The sequence below is a fragment of the Sus scrofa genome, chromosome 1 (assembly GCF_000003025.6).
Source record: "Sus scrofa isolate TJ Tabasco breed Duroc chromosome 1, Sscrofa11.1, whole genome shotgun sequence".
Classification (NCBI taxonomy): Eukaryota; Metazoa; Chordata; class Mammalia; order Artiodactyla; family Suidae; genus Sus; species Sus scrofa.
This window is the reverse complement of record NC_010443.5, coordinates 90,229,054-90,250,615: the sequence shown is the minus strand read 5'-3', so window position 1 is coordinate 90,250,615 and position 21,562 is coordinate 90,229,054. Positions and strand designations below refer to the sequence as shown.

The 21,562-nt window shown below is 34.9% G+C and overlaps 1 protein-coding gene across 5 annotated transcripts in view; it reads left to right on the top strand.

The window, feature by feature from the left end:
* SENP6 (SUMO1/sentrin specific peptidase 6) overlaps nucleotides 1-21,562 on the top strand; it is a 132,985-nt gene that overhangs the window by 49,366 nt on the left and 62,057 nt on the right. For 3 of the 5 annotated variants that reach the window (XM_021092296.1, XM_021092307.1, XM_021092309.1), the window contains 2 exons: nucleotides 2,249-2,269; nucleotides 12,205-12,275. In XM_021092296.1, the coding sequence (XP_020947955.1) occupies nucleotides 2,249-2,269; nucleotides 12,205-12,275 (92 nt within the window). The remainder of the gene's footprint in view (nucleotides 1-2,248; nucleotides 2,270-12,204; nucleotides 12,276-21,562) is intronic. The other 2 variants (XM_021092294.1, XM_021092302.1) reach the window with 2 other exon arrangements.

The following is a 21,562-nucleotide window of genomic DNA, read 5'->3' as shown; positions in this document are numbered from 1 at the left end:
TAAGCAAGACTTAATTATTAATGAAAAACACCATTTCGAAAGAATTTTCGAAGTCCAGTATCAGGTCATGGATACCAGAATCAATCACTATCTTTTTCTTTCTGGGTTTTTTTGGTTTGTTTGTTTGTTTTTTATTTTAAGAGCAGAAATAATCCAATAAGAATGTAAGTTCACATTTTTACAAAGTCCTGCATTACTGATCATGGTGTCCCTCATTTTTTAAAAACTTTTTTTTTTAATGGCTGCACTTGAAGCATATGGAAGTTCCTGGGCCAGGGATTGAATCCAAACCTCATCTGTGACCTACATCATAGCTGCAGCAATGCCAGATCCTTTAACCCATTCACCAGGCCTGGGATTGAACCCGTACCTCCACACTGACCTGAGCTGCTGCAGTCAGAGTTTGAACCCACTGTGCCACAGTGGGAACCCTTAAAAGCGTTTTTTTTTTGTTGTTGTTGTTTTGTTTGTTTGTTTTTTAATACATAAGCTTCTTTAGGGCAGGGCTTAATAGTAAACTTATATTGAGGAATATTGGAAACGTACCATTAGTTATAAATTAGATATAATAAATGTATTTTTCTCAAGAGAAATGAGCATAGGTATATATATGTTTTTGTCTTGTTTGTTTTCTTACTAACTGCCTTGGTTTATTGGAAATCACCAGACCTGTTCCTTTTACTTCTACACTCTTCTATCTCTTTTATTCTGTATGATGAGTCTGAAAAATAAAAGCAAGAGTTCCAAACTCTTCTCACTGCTTGGGCACAGCACTATAAAGTTGGAAATGGCTAGATTAGATATTAATGCCTAACTTTTGGTTTTCGTTTTACTTTTCTTGAAAATATAATAACATCTTAAGTATATAAAAATGGAAAGACTATATTTAAACTTTTATATTTTATTTCATTTATTTTAATAGGGGTATGATAGTTTTCCCTCATTTTTCTGTCATTTGTCCACATAAATTTATTTTATACAGATTATTCTATTTTTTTAAACAACAGAAGTAAAATTTCAAATATGGTATTCATGTAAGTTAGTTCTTTTTCTTACTATTAAAACTTTCTTAAATATTTCTTTTCAATGTTGTTTACATAAAGCTAACTTTTACCATGTTATTTTTTCTTAATTTGGCAGGATTAAATGGGTATTTTACTTGTGTGCTTTACATGATTAGAATAGAGGAGTTAATATGGGAAGCCAGGGATTTTGGAAACTGTTTTGCTTACAGTTCTGAATGTTTAGTTTCTTTTATAATAGACATAATTCTAGGATGTGCATCTTATTCTAATTTGGGGGGCTTTATAATTTTACTCTGGAGTAATAGATGTTGATAGCTTTTTAGATTTCCCGTGAGCTGTGGAGGAGAGTGGACCTTTTACACATTGGACTTTTGATTAGAGGCAACGATTTTAAGTTCTAGGGCTTTTCTTGTCCCACATTGTGTACTGTATTTGTATTTAACCTAACGCTCTTGTGCAGAAGTTTCAACCTGAAAACAAATTTTTTTTTCTTATTCAGAAGCAAATACAGTTGACCCTCCGTATCTGGGGGGTTCTACATTCATGAATTCAAACAACTCCGGATAGAAGATATTAAAGGGAAAAGAAAAGAGGAAGTTCCAAAAAGCAAAACTTGAATTTGCTGGTGCTCACAACTGTTTCCATAGGATTTACATTGTATTAGGTCTTCTAAGCGATGTAGAGATGATTTACAGCATGTGGGGAGGGTGTGCCTAAGTTATATGTGAATACTGCACCGTTATTTTATATGAGACCTGAGCATCCATTGTTGGTATCTGAGGGGGGTCCTAGAACCAATCCCCTGCAGATGTTGAGGGATAACTGTTAGTCATACCTGATAACAGGATTGAAACGTCAAAAAATATAACTTTCAGAAAGTTTTATTGTTCCTTGAAGACTATTTCCATAACTTCCCTAAAATACCATATATCCTCAAATGTTGGATGGTTAAATAGAACTCTTTCAGGAATTTTTCATTTCTTGGTACATTCTTTTTTCTTCTTTAAATATGTTTAGAAATAATTATTTCCTGTACTGACAAAAATTGAAAACCAGTTTGCATATCTGACAAGATTCAGAACACTAGTATATAACATATATAATGTGTTTAAAACAGATTAATCACAGAATTTTGCCTTATTGACTGCAGTTACTAAAACTACAATGATATATCAAAAATGAGGTCTTGCCTCTTACATGTTTTTTCTTTTTCATGTCTTAAGCAGTCTGGACCAAAAGGAAAGGTAAGCTCAATATCAATGAAATTAGAGCATGGATTTAACAGTAAAATACCAGATTATTTGTATGCTTTGAAAAATATTCATGGAATTAGAGTTCATCATTAAGCTTATTAATTATTTTAATAAAAGGAAACATTTAAACACAACATATTTGACTTATATGGGTCATATTTCACCATAATTCTCAAAATATATTTTTCTGTAAATGATTATTATATTTTTGTACCGATGTGTGAGTACTTTCCTTTTAAAAATGAATATTTCATCATTTTAGTGGTAAAATTTCTTTCAGTTACATAATTTAAATATTTCTTGTTATATTTTAGTGATAATAGTTTTGTTTTACACGTAAGTAGAGTGAAGGGATAAGTGGAAAGTAGAGTACCTTAAGCTGGAGTTAAAACTCTAAATAGCAAATGTGTTCCTATTCTGACCCCAAAATTTGTGGCAGATTTTTATGATTAATCTTCATTCTGTTTGTAATAACACTAGCAGACATATCATCCTTAAGCAGAAATGTTGGATAATGTAAATAACATGGAAACAAAGTTTTTTAAGAACACAGGTTTCTTTGAATAGTGAAATGATTGTACTTCTAAAGCAAAGTGTCCATAACAACAGCTTATCTCCTCAATGTATGTATGTGAAAATTTTTTTTCATGTACACATCTTATTTTCTTGCTCTCCTGAGTCTCCAAAGCCTTTTATGAACCCTCCTCCCAAAACAGGTAAACAGCCCTTGTGTTAAACCAGTACTTTGATGTCATTCATTGATCTTAATTTAACTATGTAACTTTGACTATAATTTTATTAAGAGGTCTAGTAGAGGAGCCAGCGAAGACAACTTGCAGTATTTTATAGACTGCTGTAAATGTTCATCTTCATGAACATCAAGTTTCTAAAATATAAATTTAAAGGTGATCCTGTCAGCAAAAGATTTAGGCTTATTTTATAATTCTGAAATACTTAACAGTTCTTACATGTTTTAAATGAGTGGGTTGTACAAATATTTTGCTGTCTTCTGGGAAAGAAAAATTATTTTTTTGTTGTGTCTTTTTCCATTTGAGTAAATCATTATTTCTTACAGATATAGGTGAGTCGTTTTGTATCTTTACAAAAATTTAAATTTAAAAAATTTTAAAAACTGATAAGTGATTATATTTTAGGAGGAAATCATTAATAAGGTATTTTTTAATAATATTGCTAAAGAATATATCTTAAATAACTATGTAATCTCCTATGAACCAGACTCTTGTTTTATATAAACAAATTATTTCATGTATGCTATAGTAGATAAAATATAGGTACTGTTAATATTATGAAGAAGTATAAAGATCTTAGATTATTCTCTTTTTCCCAGTAGCCTTGGAAGGTTTATAGTGATCCCCCCCCCCCCAGTTTTGGCTTCTTTTGCATGTTTCTGTAGTGGAAATTTATTCCTTGATTATATTCAGCAAATATTTTAATGACTCTCTGTGCCAGGCACTCTTCTAGGAGCAGCCAGAAATCCCTGCTCTCTTGGAAGTACATTCTTGGTGGAATAACCCTGGAATAGGAGTCAGAAGATGTAGAATTAAGTAACCAGTATTATCAGTAGGCACATAACTTACTGTAAACTGGAGATAATGATATTTGCCCAATTTTAAAGGAGATTTGTGAAGAACAGATGAGTTAATTTTTTTAAACTAACATATACACTGTAAAGTTTAGAATTTCTGTAATAGTAATAGATGCTGAAATTCTGTCTTTTTGTACCACCTGGAGCAAGACATGAAGCAGCAGCTGTTTATAAAATAGGTTATGATGAACACACCTGAATGATTTATTCAGCAGCTTAGTTATCTTTAGGTTGAATTTAGCCCATGAATCCTTTGGATTCTTAGCTAAAATTATTTTATCTTTGTCAGAGATAAACTGAGAACTTTTGTGTCAGTAGAATTTACCTAGTAAACTTTTTTTACATAAATCTTTTTTTCTCTCTTCTTAGGAACAAAGCCACATCTTTTTTTTTCTGATCTTTGAAGGGTGATAGAAGATCCTTTATGTTTATCCCTTAACACATGAAGGACTATAAATCTTTGAACTAAATGATTTCTTTTTAAGAGGATGGTTTAATAAATAAAAATTGGTAGTTTTAAAAGTGTAATCTTCAGATTTTTTTCCATTTATACTATATTCTTGGCACAATGAGGTATATGTTAAGTTTAAAACCAAGCAGGAATAAATAATAAATAATACTAAGATTCAGAGCTCACAAACTTAAAAGAAAAATTGCTGCCATTTTTCTTCATTGTAGGTGACTTTGAGAACTTTAATGGCTTGAATTCTTTGCTGACTCTTGGATGGATAGATTGTGAATACAGTGTATGTGGTAGCATCAGGAACGTAGAATATTTAATCTGGTGTTAGAACTGTTTTTTTCTTTCCTCCCTAGATACAGACTGTTGACCTATTATGAAACTGAAGCACATAGTAATTTTCAGATTTAAAATTTTTAAAAATATTTTTATTGTAAAAAGTTTGTGCATATCGTAGAGAACTCTGAAACAACAAAAAGGTACAGAAGTGAAAATAATACAGCAAAAGAACGTAAATACTAGAAATGTTTACATAAAGGGGTTGGCTGAAAAGTATTATAATGAAACATTTTATAATTATTAAAACGCTCTTAAAGTAGAAAATTACATCAATAGGATCTTGATGCTTTTTTTTCAGTATTTTTTTCTGTCTGCTTTATAGTATATGCCTAACGGAGTTCCCTTTGTAATGCAGCAGAAGCGAATCTAACTAAGAACAATGAGGTTGCCGGCTCAATCCCTGGCCTCCCTCAGTGGGTTAAGGATCTGGAGTTGTCATGAGCTGTGGTGTAGGTCTCAGACACAGCTCAGATCCTCCGTTGCTGTGGTTGTGGTATAGGCCCTCAGCTGTAGCTCCGATTTGTCCCCTAGCCTGGGAACCTCCACATGCCGCAAGTGCGACCCTAAAAAAGCAAAAAATATATATATATAATATGTCTAACAACACACGGAGTTGGAATAAAAGTGCAACTGAATATTCACCTAACAGTGTGCTCTAATACTTCCCAGTTATTACGATGGCTTCTTTTTTTTTTTTTTTTTTTTTTTTTTTTTGGTTTTTTGTCTGTTTAGGGCCACACCTGCAGCATATGGAGGTTCCCAGGCTAGGAGTCTAATTGGAGCTGTGGCCTACGTCACAGCCACAGCAACACAGCATCCGAGCCATTTCTGTGACCAACAGCTCACAGCAACACCAGATCCTTAACCCACTAAGTGAGGCCAGGGATCGAACCTGTGTCCTCATGGATCCTAGTCTGGTTTGTTAAGCACTGAGCCATGACGGGATCTCTTAAGATGACTTCTGAGAGTGATTTTTAGTGATTACCTAATAGCTTGTCCTGCAGTTTATTTAATTAAATCTTCATTATTAGTGATATGTAAATCCTTTTTAAGTATATCCAAAGAGCCTGATCCCAGGTTCCTGGTTAATTATTTGATACCAGTGTTTCTTAAGATAAAGTTAAATTTAATGTGATTTTTGTTGAAGATCCTGGGGACTTTGTTATTTTAAGAAATTTGACTATTTGATTCTAAAGTTTATTTAGAAGAGTAAATATTTGATGAGAGCAGCAGACTTTTTTTTTTTTTTTTTTTAAAGTCTAAGTGGGGAAATAGAAGGATGAGATGTTTTGCCACATAATAAAACATACTTTGAAGAAAACAATGATTGGGCGTGGAAACACTAAGAAAGGACAGGAAGTAACACAAAAGTAAACAGAGTAGGGAATCTAGATATATTCAATTTTTTTTTTTTTTTTGGTGTTTTTTTTGTCTTTGTTGTTGTTGTTGTTGTTATTTCTTGGGCCGTTCCCACGGCATATGGAGATTCCCAGGCTAGGGGTTGAATCGGAGCTGTAGCCACCGGCCTACGCCAGAGCCACAGCAACACAGGATCCGAGCCACGTCTGCAACCTACACCACAGCTCACGGCAACGCCAGATCCTTAACCCACTGAGCAAGGGCAGGGATCGAACCCGCAACCTCATGGTTCCTAGTCGGATTCGTTAACCACTGCGCCACAACAGGAACTCCGATATATTCAATTTTAACAAACCTGTCTAATCCATGAATATAAACACTTACAGTGCCTTTCAAATGCCTGAACCATATACAGTATTTGCACATGGGCTAACAAATTAATATTTTGAATTACTTTACGGTGGTTCTGCATGGTGGCTAGTGGCTCAGTTTTGACATTACCATACTGTATCCCAATGTGTGTACTATTATGTGACATGATAAATACACTTCTAATTACTTACAGCTGTTTAGTTTTACAAGTTTATTCCTTCCAGTTATTTAACAAGTGCCTGCTATGTTCTAGGCATAAGGATACAGTGATGAGCAAAACAGTCAAGATGCCTGCACTTCTGTAGTTTATGTTTTTATGGGCAAAAACTGATAATGAACAAGTAAAACACCAAATAATAAGTTCTGTGTAAGTGAAATTGAAAGATGTGATATAGTGACGGTCTGGTTTCTTTAGACAGTCTATTCAGAGAGACACTCTACTATGAAGCTAACATTTAACCAAGAACTGACTGAATTATTAGCCATGCCATGATCATAGAGATGGCTTTTCCAGGTAGTGAAGGAGGTGTGCTAAGACATTAATGCAGAAATGAGTTTGGCATGTTCAAAGAATGGAAGGAAGGACCATTGTGGCTGGAGTTTGGGGAGCAAAGGAGAAAATGGTATGAGTTGGGTTTTGTGAGTTCAGCTAGGACCCCTGGATCATAAAAGGCTTTGTGCGATGATCTGAAGAGCTTGGGTTTCATGTTGGTGCATTCATTAGATGCTTTCAGGGCATTTTATGTAGGGAAGTGTTATCACCTGATAAATCTGAGATTTTTTAAAAAAAATTTCTTTTGTATATAGTTTATAATTTGGCACAATTAAAAACTTAAGTCAGTGGCATTCAGTTAAGGCTATATAAGCGTGTTTCACTTACCAAATAGAGACATGCTACAAAAGAAAATCAGTAGTAATCTATGTCTAAGTATTCAGAATTATCTCAGCAAAATCTAGGAGTTGGAGAGGTAAAAAGGCAGAAATAAAGGGATCCTTTTATATAGGGGGGGAATTGAGTGGGATAGGATAGGGCGGTAAAAGAATTTTAAATGTCCCCTTAGGGTGCAATAGAACATCTTGCTTGAGGAAATAGTTGGAGTCTTGATAAAATGTTAATGAACAGAAATATGCAATTGGAATAAGGATTGAGAGAGGGAAGGTAACTATTCATTTGTTAAACTAACTTGGGGCGAAAAAAACAAATAGTAATTAGTAACATCAGTAAAAATAGGGGAGAAGAGAAATCAGTGAAGATAAATAGATGAAATAAGATCAAAGGAAAACAAAGTTTATCAGCTGTAGTAATACTTGTGATCAAGTTGAATATAATTTAATAAAAGACAAAACTGGTTGAATTAAATCTAGCTATATTATGTTGCTTATAAGAATCAGATATGAAATAACCATTTGTAAGTAAAGGGGTGTCTTGAGTCAGAAGAATTGCATGCAAAAGGAAAGCTTGCAATTTTCTAGTAGAATTCTAGCAACAAATGAGATTGGATTAAGAATAAGAAGCACTAAATAGGATAAAGGATACGTTTTATAAATGAGACACAGAGTATAACAACAAAATGTATAAATCTCCCCTAAAATATTTACAACGCAAGAAGTTCTTGGTTAAGAGTACAGCTATAGAGATTTTAATGCATCTCTTCAAAAACTAGGTTGATTTGCATTTAAACATGAGTTTGGAATAACAGATTTTAAAGGAAAATGAACACATTTAATTTATCTTAAAGAAATTTGCATCTTTTGGGATCAGTTAAAGCATTGGAACAATTTATGAAATGAGTTATTAAAACCAGCTTAAAAAGAAATGGCGCTCTCTAATAAAAGGAACATGGAGAAATGGCTGGTTCTAGGGATGGCTTAACAATCTTCTAGTATCAGAATCCAAACACGTATTCAAAAAACAAAAGGGAACTTGTTTCTGTAGCACATATACCAAAATTGGAACGACACAGATTTTCATGGCCCCTGTAGAAGGATGACATGCAAATTTCACATTTCCGTAGGTTTTATGTTGTGTATGTTTTACCAGAATTTTTTTTAAAAATTAGGTTATATCAAAGGAATACAAGAGCCAGCTGAAAGCTCCCAAGCACCAAAACTGAATCATTTGGACTATAACCTAAATATAAAATAAATATCCATGAGTCATACTGATACCAGTAATTGAATAGTGATTTATTTATTGAACTATCCTAGGATTTTTATAAGCAGCATAAAATGAATTGGGGGAAACGGACAGCTATTTATTACAGAAAAGTTCCAGATAATACGTGTAGATACTGCTCTCTTCAGGAAACTCTTTAACTCCCCCCTCCCCTTTTGTGGCCTGAACTGACTAGAGTTGCTTCTGAATAGAATGTAGAAAGGGAAAATAAGTAACTTTGGGGTGGAGAAACCTGGCAGACACTCAGGGCCTTAGCCAAATGATCAAGGTAACATCACTAGTGATAATAAGGGTACTTTTCCCCAAACCTACAACCCCAGTCTGATCATGAGAAAAATATCAGACAACACCTATTGAGAGGGGATTCTGCAGAATAACTGACCAGCTCTTCCAGAGTGCTATGGTCATGAAAAACAACGTAAGTCTGGGAAGTACAGAAGAGGCTAGGGAGATATGATGACTGCATGTGGTGGATTCTAGAACAACAACAACAACAAAAAGACATTAGTGGAATAGCCGGTGAAATTGGAATGCAGCCTGGCATTTAGTTAATAGCAGTGCACAGTGTTGGTTTGTTTTTGATGTGCATATGAGGGTAATGAGGTGTTAACGCTAGGAAAGACTGGGTGAAGGATACAAGAGAATTCCAAATTGTCTTTTCAACTGTCTGGCACATTTAAAATTATTCTAAAATAGAGTTCATTTTTAAAAAGACTTTTGGGGCTGGAACCTGTCTAACCTTTAATAAGCAGAGCATTCTGATGTTATTTAAACAGTTTTGCATGGAAGGGGGAAAAAGCTTGCCAGTTCATTTTACGCACCTTGTAAAACATTGGGTCCGTGAAGTGAGGTTTTCTCTAAAACTTCTATGCAAAATACAAATCCCTAGAAACAAAAAAAAAAAAAAAAAAAAAAAAAAAGTGCTCTCACCTAGTAGAAAACAGAAGGCAGGGACACTTGTCTGCTTCTTGGTTTGAGGTGAACATTATACTAGTTTGGAGTTTGAAATCTTAGTGTCTATAGAGTGATGGACCCCTCAAACCAAGAAATTTATGTCGAATTTCATTTTTGATCACCTTTTTTTTTAAACAACTAAATTTTTTATAGCTAGAAAGCTCTTATCAGATTCTCTTATCAAACTAATACTAGTTTCATTCATACTTTCATTCTGAAATTCTTAAGTTCTTTTATTAAAGTATGCTTTTATTTCTGTGATTTATTCATTATAATACTTTATTTATTTATTTATTTATTGTCTTTTTTAGGGCTGCACCCATGGCACATGGAGCGTCCCAGGCTAAGGGTCTAATCATAATTGTAGCCATCGGCCCACGCCATAGCCACAGCAACACCAGATCTGAGCCGCCTCTGCAGCCTACACCACAGTTAAGGGCAACGCCAGATCCTTAACCCACTGAGCAAAACCAGGGATCGAACCGAAACCTCATGGTTCCTAGTCGGGTTTGTTTCCACTGCACCATGACGGGAATTCCTGTAATACGTTTTTTAAAACAAAACTTTTGCCCTGTTTGTATAGAGAAAGATGTAATAAATATTGGATACGGAAAGGCCCTAAGTTTTGGAAATGTTGGCAAATATACATAATCGTTTTTTAACATTACAATACATGATAGGTCATAAAGGTTACATGTATTTAGCATGTTGTTCATTCCTTATAAGCAGTGCCTGCTTCAGTGCACTGTGTCAAACAGCAAAGGGCAGAATGAATTGTTCAGCATTTTCAGTGATCCCTGTATGTCTGTGAATTTTTGTTTCAGATTATTTATGCCAGTTATTATTGAATAAAACTGTGCTTATGGCATACCCCAGAATAAATAAACACATATTTTGGATTTGTCAATTTGAACCTGTTTTCCAGATTTTGTGGCCACTCTGACAAATTAATTTCCTTGTTGATAGTCCTTAGTATTTAAGAATATCTGCTGTTTCTCTTGTCCACTATTTTAAAAAATGTATAATAAATAGAGGTTTTGGAGTTTACCATAACATATTTTGCTTCAGATTCATTGCCTCAGATGCATTTTATAGTTGGTATCTTTGTTTTTCCAAAGTGTAGAATTATAAAAATTAAGAGATTAAAACAATTATTTGATTTAAAGATAAGATTATATTATATCCTTTATAGTATGAATGTGTGTAGAATATGAAAACATGCATTTTACTTAAAGTTTAATATAGTTAAAAATCTGAAAATCTACCTTTTTCATAGTACTGGCATTACTATCTCTAAGGCAAATTCTCATCTTCACAACTTGCATCTTCATGAATATTAAAATCTTGGCAGTGTGAAACTTACCCGGTTGTATCCATGCTGCTCAGTAATGAAGAAAGCACCATTACTCTCTAGTATTGATGCAGTTTGCCGGGATACCGATTCTGGTGTTCCTGTTTAATAGTTGTGTGTCCATGGCCAAATTAATTAACCTCATTGTGCCTCAGTTTCCTCATCTGTGAAGTGTTTAATACTGTTATGTACATTATAAGGCTATTGTGAGGATTAGAGTATTTAATAGACATGAAGCACTTAGAACAGTACCTGGCACATGGTGCTCACTATTTGCTAACTGCTGTCACAAATACACTGCTCTCACTGTGCTTATCATTTTCTTCTCGTCATTTTCATATTTTGTTTTCAATTTAGATGCTTTGACTTCCATTATTTCTTGTAAGCATATGAAATCCTTACAGGAAAATTCCTTTAGAAATGAAATGATTTTAAGAAGCTTTTATTTAGGATAGGAAAGTAGCTGTTGCACCTCCTTGGTCTATGCATTTTTTGCAAATTTCCTTTAATGCTCTTATCCCACAGTTAGCTGTAAGTTTTTTGCTTTTCTCCCAGAGTAGTGTATATTTGGATTTATATGATGTTTTAGGATCCTTATTTAGTAAGGATTCCTGTTCACATTCCTGGAAATTGATTGTATATGACGTCTGACAGCATAATTTAATACATTTTAAGAGTATAATTATAATTATATGCCTACAATGTAATTATGTTATTACATAACTTTTTTTTTTTTTTTTTTTGCTGATTTTAGAATTATTCTCAGGCCAGTATTTTGTTCACTGTTTATTCCTTTATTCATTGATTTTTAAACTGGGAACATTTATAGCAAAATTAGGCAAATTGAGTATTTATTTTAAGCTGAGTAATTTTTTTCCAAAAATGTGTGACAGTAAAATATTAGGACTTTTTTAAAAGTTTTTATAAACTGATTATGAAGGCAGTTCCAAAGAAAAGATGGTAACGTTTTGTGCATTTGGAAAATAAATACATAACTTTCCAAAATGACTGCTTTGAAAGTACAAATACTTGGATTCTTTCATTAAATACTTATTTGAAAAATTGTCCTCTGTGGGCTCTCAAAGATCGACAGTTAAAATAAAATATAGTCACTGCCCTTAGGGACCCTGTAGTATATTAAGCTTTAGTATATTTGTGTAAAATAGTTTTATTATTTTGTAGTACCACTTTTTATATGTTAAAGAAGCTATGATTTGCTTTTAATGAATGTATTATAAGTATTCCCTCAACTTTTTCATTAAAAATTTTTTTCCTGTTAGAATACAACTATGTAAATTTCCTTTTCTAGGAAAGAATACCCACCTCATGTCCAAAAATTTGAAAGTAATCCTGTAACGTTAAATCGGCCTCAAGGTGTTGGTAAGTGTGTAGTTTTATTTGTTACACCGGTGAAGAGTTTTGAGTAATTGTATGAAAGGTGGAAATAGGAATATGATGCTGACTTTAGAATATTCTCAGGTATAATAGAACTATTATATAGATCCATTTTTGTTAACTGATTTGGGAATTTATTTGTGACCTGAAATCATTATGACATGTTTGATGGAGGGAACGTTCGGGTGATTATAATGGAAATCTTTTGATTATATTAGCATTGTTGTTAAATTCAAGATCCACATATTAACTATAGATGGGTTATAGCTTCAAGATTGTTTTGCTGAACAATATTAGAGTCTTATGTAATTTTCTTGATTGAAATGGTTTTAATCCTAAGATTTAGAGGACATTAGGCAACCACTGAACTAAGAGACCATACTTGGTAAAACTGTGTTAACAGTAGAAGTTGGGAAACAGTTGTGAGTAGAACTTTATATTTGCTTTGAAATAATTTTTAATACACTGATTTATTATGGCAAAAATAAGAGCAGATAGCATTTATTAAAAGTGTTTCACTCTCAACTTGATGTTCATTTTCTAGAGTAGTGTAATCTGTGGATTCATCTTGTTTGTCCCAGGGCTTTGCTTATTTATTTATTTATTTATTTGCTTTTTTAAAAAATTATGGTTGCTTTACAATAAGGTTCAGTATTACAAATTATACTCCATTAAATTGTTACAAGATGATGACTGTAATTCCCTGGGCTATAGAATATGTCCTTGTTGCTTATGTTTCATCACAGTAGTTTGTATCTGTTAATTCTATAGGCCTTTGCTTATTTTTTTTATTATTATTTTATTTATTTATTTATTTATTTATTGTCTTTTTGCCTTTTTTAGGGCCGCTTCCCAGGGCATATGGAGGTTCCCAGGCCAGGGGTCTAATCAGAGCTGTAGCCACCGACCTACACCAGGGCCACAGCAAAGCGGGATCCGAGCCGCGTTCGCACCCTACACCACAGCTCACGACAAGACTGGATCCCCAACCCACTGAGCAAGGCCAGGGATCCTAGTAGGATTCTTTAACCACTGCGCCGTAATGGGAATTCCTATTTTTTATTTTATTTTTGAAAGGACGATATTAAACATACTGTTCTTTATTTTTTTTTGGTTTGACCTGTGGTTTCAAGAGTTCTTTTTTTTTTTAATTACTCAGTGACTTTTATTACATTTATACTTGTGCTACGATCATCACAACCAAATTTTATAGCATTTCCATCCCAACTCTCAGTGCATCCCCCCACCCCCCAACCTGTCTCATTTGGAAACCATACATTTTTCAAAATCTGTGAGTCAATATCTGTTGTATCCTTTTTTTAGATTCCACATGTAAGTGATAGCATTTGATGTTGGTGTCTCATTGTATGCTGACTTCACATAGCATGGTAATTTCTAGGTCCATCCATGTTGCTAAAAATGCTGGTATTTTGTTCCTTTTAATGGCTGAGTAATATTCCATTGAGTACATGTACCACTTCTTTATCCACTACTCTGTCAGTGGACATTTAGGTTTTTTCCATGTCTTGGCTATCCTATATAGTGCTGTAACGAACAGTGGAGTACATACGTCTTTTGAGTGGTGGTTTTCTCTGGATAGATGCCCAGGAGTGGGATTGCTGGATCAAATGTAGTTCTATTTTTAGTTTTCCGAGGAATCTCCATACTGTTTTCGAAAGTGGTTGCACCAGTTTACATTCTGACCAGCAGTGTAATAGGGTTCCTTTTTCTCCATGCTCTCTCCATCACTTACTATTTGTAGACTTTTTGATGATGGTCATTCTAGGCCTTTGCTGGTTTTTTTTTTTTTTTTTAATTGAAAATTTTGTTTTTTTCTTTTATTTATTTATTTATTACATGAATTTATCACATCTATAGTTGTATAATGATCATCATAGTCCAATTTCACAGGATTTCCATCCCACAATCCAGGCACATCCCCCAACTCCCCAGACTGTCTCCTCTGGAGACCATAAGTTTTTCAATGTCTGTGAGTCAGCATCTATTCTGCAAAGAAGTTCATTCTGTCCTTTTTTCAGATTCCACATGCCAGTGACAGCATTTGATATTGGTGTCTCATTGTATGGCTGACTTCACCTAGCATGATAATTTCTAGGTCCATCCATGTTGCTAAAAATGCTGGTATTTTGTTCCTTTTAATGGCTGAGTAATATTCCATTGTGTATATCTACCACATCTTCTTGATCCACTCCTCTGTTGATGGGACATTTGGGTTTTTTCCATGTCTTGGCTATTGAAAAGAGTGCTGCAGTGAACATCAGAATACATGTGTCTTTGCAAGTCATGGTTTTCTCTGGGTAGATGCCCAGGAGTGGGACTGCTGGATCAAATGGTAGTTCTATGTTTAGTTTTCTGAGAAATCTCCATACTGTTTTCCACAGTGGTTGCACCAATTTACAATCCCACCAACAGTGTAATAGGGTTCCTTTTTCTCCACACCCTCTCCAGCAATTATTGTTGGTAGACTTTTTGATGATGGCCATTCTGGCTGGTGTAAGGAGGTACCTCATAGTGATTTTGATGTGCATCTCTCTAATAATGAGTGATGTTGAACATCTTTTCATGTGTTTTTTGGCCATCTGTATGTCTTCTTTGGAGAACTGTCTGTTGAAATCTTCTGCCCATTTTTTGATAGGGTTGTTTGTTTTTTTGGTATGAAGCTGCAGAAGGTGTTTATACATCTTGGAGATTAATCCCTTGTCACTTGATTAACTTGCAAAGATTTTCTCCCATTCTGTGGATTGTCTTTTTGTTTTGTTTAGGGTTTCCTTTGCTGTGCAGAAACTTTTAAGTTTAATTAAGTCCCATTTGTTTATTTTTGTTTTTATTGTAAGTACTCTAAGAGGTGGATCTGAGAAGATGTTGCTGTCATTTATGTCAAAAGGTGTTTGGCCTGTTATCCTCTAAGAGTTTTATAGTGTCTGGTTTTATATCTAAGTCTTTAATCCATTTAGAGTTTATTTTTGTGTATGGTGTTCGGGAGTGTTCTAATTTCATTCCTTTCCATGTGGCTGTCCAGTTTTCCCAGCACCACTTATTGAACAAGCTGTTTTTTCTCCATTGTATATCCTTGCCTCCTTTGTCATAGATTAGTTGGCTGTAGGTGCATGGGTTTAATTCTGGGCTTTCTATCCTGTTCCACTGATCTATATTTCTGTCTTTGTGCCAGTACCATATGGTTTCGATGATTGTTGCTTTGTAGTAGAGTCTGAAGTCTGGGAGCCTGATTCCTCCAGCTCCATTTTTCTTTTTCAGGATGTCTTTGGCTATTCTGGGTCTTTTGTGCTTCCAAACAAACTTAAAATATTTTGTTTGAGTTCTATGCAAAGTGTCCTTGGTAACTTGATAGGGATTGCACTGACTCTGTAGATTGCCTTGGGTAGTATACTCATTTTGATAATATTAACTCTTCTAATCCAAGAGCATGGCATATCTATTTGTGTCATCTTTGATTTCTTTCATCAGTGCCTCGCAGTTTTCAGCGTACAGGTCTTTTGGTTTACTCCTAGGTATTTTATTCTTTTGGATGTGATGGTAAACGGGATTGCTCCCCTAATTTCTCTTTCTGATCTTTCATTGTTAGTGTATAGAAATGCAGTCGATTTCTGTGTATTAATTTTGTATCCTGCAACTTTGCCAAATTCGTGGATGAGCTCTGACAGTTTTCTGGTAGAGTCTTTAGGATTCTCTAGGTATAGTATCATGTCATCTGCAGATAGTTTTAGTTCTTCCTTTCCAATTTGGATTCCTTTTATTTCTTTTACTTCTCTAATTGCCATGGCTAGGACTTCCAAAACTATGTTGAAGAGTAGTGGCAAGAGCAGACATCCTTGTCTTGTTCCTGATCTCAGCGGGAATTCTTTCAGCTTTTCACTATTGAGAATGATGTTCGCTGTGGGTTTGTCATATACAGCCTTTATTATGTTGAGGTAGGTTCCCTCTATGCCCACTTTCTGAAGGGTTTTTATCAGAAATGGGTGTTGGATTTTGTCAAAGGCTTTTTCCGCATCTATTGAGAGGATCATATGGTTTTTATTCTCCAGTTTGTTAATGTGTGTATCACACTGATGGATTTGCAGATACTGAAGAACTCTTGCATCCCTGGGATAAATCCCACTTGATCATGATGTACAATCCTTTTAATGTACTGTTGGATGCAGTTTGCTAGTATTTTGTTGAGGATTTTTGCATCGATGTTCATCAGTGAAATTGGCCTGTACTTTTCTTTTTTTGTGGAATCTTTGTCTGGTTTTGGTATCAGGGTGATGGTGGCCTCATAGAATGAGTTTGAGAGTGTCCCTTCCTCTGTGATTTTTTGGAATAGTTTCAGAAGGAGAGGTGTTATCTCTTCTCCAAATGTTTGATAGAATTCACCTGAGAAGCCATCTGGTCCTGGACTTTTGTTTGTTGAAAGTTTTTAAATCACAGTTTCAATTTCAGTTCTTGTGATTGGTCCATTCATCTTTTCTATTTCATCTTGGTGTAGTCTTGGAAGATTGTACTTTTCTAAAAATGTTTCCATTTCTTCTAGGTTTTCTGTTTTATTGGAGTAAAGTTGCATGTAGTAGTCTCTTATGATCCTTTGTATTTCTGTGATGTCCATGGTTACTTCTCCCTTTTCATTTCTAATTTTATTGATTGGAGTCCTCTCTCTTTTTTTCTTGACAGGTCTGGGTAAGGGCTTATCAATTTTGTCGAGCTTTTCAAAGAACCATCTTTTCATTTCATTGATCTTTTCTATGGTTTTCTTCATTTCTGTTTCATTGGTGTCTGCTCTCATCCTTATGATTTCTTTCCTCTACTAACTTTAGGTCTTGTCTGTTCTCTCTTGAGCTGCTTTAGATGTAAAATTAGCTGGTTTATTTGAGCTTTTTCTTGTTTCCTGAGATAGGCTTGTATTGGTATAAACTTTCCTCTTAGAATGGCTGCATCCCATAGGTTTTGGAGTGTCGTATTTTTGTTATCATTCGCTTCTAGGAATTTTTTAATTTCCTCTTTGATTTCTTCAGTGATCCATTGGTTGTTTAGTAGCATGTTGTTTAGTCTCCGTGTGTGTGTGTGTGTGTGTGTGTGTGTGTGTGTGTGTGTGTGTGTGTGTTTTGCAGTTTTTTTCTTGTTGTTGCTTTCCAGTCATACAGTGTTGAGGTTGGAAAAGATGCTTGATATGATTTCAATTTTCTTAAAGTTACCGAGGTTGGATTTGCAGCCCAGGATGTGATCAGTCTTAGAGAATGTTCCAGGTGCACTTGAGAAGAATGTGTATTCTGCTGCTTTTGGATGGAATGTCCTATAAATATCTATTAAGTCCATCTGGTCTAATGCTTCGTTCAGGGCCTGTGTTTCCTTATTGATTTTCTGTTTGGATGATCTGTCCATTGCTGTAAGTGGGGTGTTAAAGTCCCCCACTATGATAGTGTTATTGTCAATTTCTCCTTTTAAGGTTGTTAGCAGTTACCTTATATATTGTGGTGAAGCTAGGTGGGGTGCATGAGAGTTTGATGTGGGGCTCAGAACCCTCACTCCTGTAGGTGAGTCACTGTGAACTAGTTAGTTTCCAGTCTGTGGGGCTTCCCACCTGGGAGGTATGGGGTTGTTTATATCATGAAATCGCCCCTCCTACCTCTTGATGTGGCCTCCTCTTTGTCTTCTGGATTAGGGTATCTTTTTTAAGGTTTCCGGTCCATTTGGTTGAAGATTGCTCAACCTTTAGTTGTGAATTTTGTCATTTTTAGGAGAGAAGTTGAACTCCAGTCCTTCTATTCTGCCATCTTAATCCCATCTGCCTTTGCTTGTTTAAATAGCACTAACGGCTCTTGTTAGTCCAAGAGCTGCTTAGCCATTATTTAAGCAGCTAAGTTTTCCTGATTGCCAAAAGTTTGTTTTTTAAAGCACCTATATTCTCTTTCTACTTGAGGTGAAAATCTTATATGAGTATATTGAACATTTCCCATTTTGTAAAGAGAATATTCCAAACTTAGCATCATCCTTAGTAACTTTGCAGTTGTTACGAATGTGAATTATTTGCAATGCATATTTAGGCTGAGTTTATTTAGTATCATGATTAGCTCTTTAGCATTCATGCTGTTATACCTTAAACTTTATCGAACTTTTACTCTGCACTAGTTGCTCAGTCAAATGCTTTACATTCATTATTTGCTTTTAACCTAGCTCCATATCCAGATCTCAACAAGCTGAATTTAGCTTTGACTATGTTTTGTAGGGAGAAGGAAACTGAGGCACAGGGAGATTATATGGTTTGCTCTAGGACTAGGTAGTAATGGTATCCAGGTCTGTTTGATGCCTAGGTATCCCTAGGTCAGAAAGAAAGTTATTTCTAATGCTCAAGGAAAAACTGAACTGAAAAGTTATTTAAAAAAATAGGAGTGGCTTACACGTCACCCAGCTGCGTCTAATGTTACCAGACTTATGCATATGTACCCCCCCTTTTTGGGTGCCATTATCCTATATATACTCTTCTGTAACTTACTTTTCGACTTAGTTATATTATCTGATTTCTCTGCTCTTACTAAAAGATACTAGAATATCAGGAGAACCAGCATGCAAAGCACAATTAAAAGGAAATTTAAGAATCAGGTGGAGGGAGTTCACTCCGTGGCTCAGTGGTTAACAAACCCTACTAGGATCCATGAGGATGTGAGTTCAATCTCTGGCCTCGCTCAGTGGGTTAAGGATCTGGTATTGCCGTGAGCTGTGATGTAGGTTGCAGACGCAGCCCAGATCCTGTTGCTGTGACTGTGGTGTAGGCTGGAGCTGTAGCTCCAGTTCAACCCCTAGCCTGGTAATTTCCATATGCCACAAGTGTGGCCCTAAAAAAACAGTTAAAAAAAAAAAAAGGGATCAAATGGATGTATTTATATATAGTGAACTTTAGAAGTTAATGTATAGCCAAGTTTTTATAATCCTTTTTTAATGAATGCATAGTAACCCACTATATTTATGTAGCATAATTTAGGTTTTCAGTGTTTTGGTATTATATAATAATTAATAATTTATAACATTTTGTGTATTTTATCTGTCATTTCCTTAGATCAAATCCCCAGAAATAAAATTACAGGAACAAAGATTATGCATGTTTTAAAGGCTGATATGTTACTGCCAAAATGCTCTCTATACAGGGTGTCAGCTCCAGCAGCCAGTATCTGAGAGTGCATGTTTCTTGTATGCCTCTCAGCAACAAGAGATATTATCATTCTTTCAGACTCTGCCAGGTTGGTGGGAAAATAGTGTTTGTTTTCTCACATTTCCTCATTACTGGTGAGACATTTTATATGTTCCAGGGCCATTTTAATTTTTTCTTTATTCAGGTCTGCCTGTTATGTCCTTTCCTTATTTATCATTTAGCATGGCCAAAAGTGACTATTAAGGAGGTTGAAATGAGAATGTGATGTATTACTTTAGTTTTATTTTATACTGAAAATCAGTCATAGTAAAAAATACGTGATAGAGAAAACTATTTTTCTGAATTGTTGTTCTTTTTTTGGGGAGGGCTGTACCTGTGGCATATGGATGTTACCAGACAGGGGTCAGATCAGCTGCAACTGCTGACCTACACCACAGCTCAATGGCAACGCCAGATCCTTAACCCGCTGTGCCAGGCCAGGGATCGAACCCACATCCTCATGGACACTAGTTGGGTTCAATACCGCTGAGCCGTGACAGAAACTCATGTTCTTTCTTAAAAGACTATAAAAATAGTTTAAAAGCAAATATATAACCAGAATTAAGATAGTTATTTCTGTTCTATCTATCCTTGGGGTATATATTTTCCAGCATATTAGTAATATCACAACTAAGTTTTCAAACAAATTTAACCTCACACACCCTCCAAATACTCTTATGAAAATTTTCAAATATACCAAAAAATGGAAAGGCTTTTACAAGTGAATACACATATATCTACCACATAGATTCTATAATTAACACTTTTCTATATTTCCTTTATCACATGTCTGTGTATCTACTTAACTGTTTATAAATTCATCTTATTTTTTCAGATGCATTATAGAGATTCAGATTCAGACACCAGTACAGTTTATTCTTAAAACAGTTCAGCAGGCATATCATTATCTGGAGTTAAAATATATGTTTTAGTTTTCTTTTTCTCTTTTGAAATAACATTTACATACAGTGAAATGCACAGATCTCAAGTCTATAGTTGAATACATTTTGACAAGTACACACATCTTTCTAAACCAAACCCCTAGGAAGACATAGTGCAAATAATATCATCACCTCAGAAAGTTCCTTCATATTCTTTCACTTACTCCTTGTCCCTGCCCCCTCAAAAGTAATGGTTGTCATATAAGTGGAATAATCCTGTGTTTACTCTTCTGGATTGTCTGCTTTATTGGCATAAGTTGCTTTTAGTAGTCTCTTATGATATTTTATATTTCTCCTTTTTCATTTCTTATAACTTCTTTTTCTTTTTCTTTTTCTTTTTGTATTTGCTCTGGGTTTTTTTGTTTGTTTGTTTTGTTTGTTTGTTTTTTGGTGTGTGTGTGTTTTTAGGGCCAAACCCATGTCATATGGAAGTGCCCAGGCTAGGGACTGAATTGGAGCTACAGCTGCCAGTCTACACCACAGCCACAGCAATGTGGGATCACAGCCGTGTCTGTGACCTACACCACAGCTCACTGCAGTGCCAGATCCGCCCCACTGAGCAAGACCAGGGATTGAACCCACATCCTCATGAATACTAGTCGGGTTCATTTCCTTAGCGCCACAGCAGGAATTCCCTTATTTCTAATTTTATGGATTTGAGTCCTCTTTGTTTCTTGTTGAGTCTGGCTAAGTGTTTATCAATTTTGTTCATCTTTTCAAAGAACCAGTTTTTAGTTTCATTGATATCTTCTATGGTTTTCTTTGTTTCTGTTTCATTTATTTCTGCTCTGATCTTTATGATTTCTTTCCTTCTGCTAACTTTGGGGTTTGTCTATTATCTCTCTAGTTGCTTTAGGTATGAAGTTAGATTGTTTATTCTGAGATTTTTCTCGTTTCCTAAGGTAGGCTGTATTGCTCTGAACTTCCCTCTTAGAACTGTTTTGCTGCATCCCATAGGTTTTGGATTGCTGTGTCTTTGTTGTCATTTGCTTTTAAGTATTTTTTAATTTCTTCTTTGATTTCTTGAATGATCCATTGGTTGTTTAGTAGCATGTTGTTTAGTCTCCACGTGTTTGTGTTTTTTGCAGTTTTTTTCTTATTAATGGTTTGCAGTAGTACAGCATTGAGGT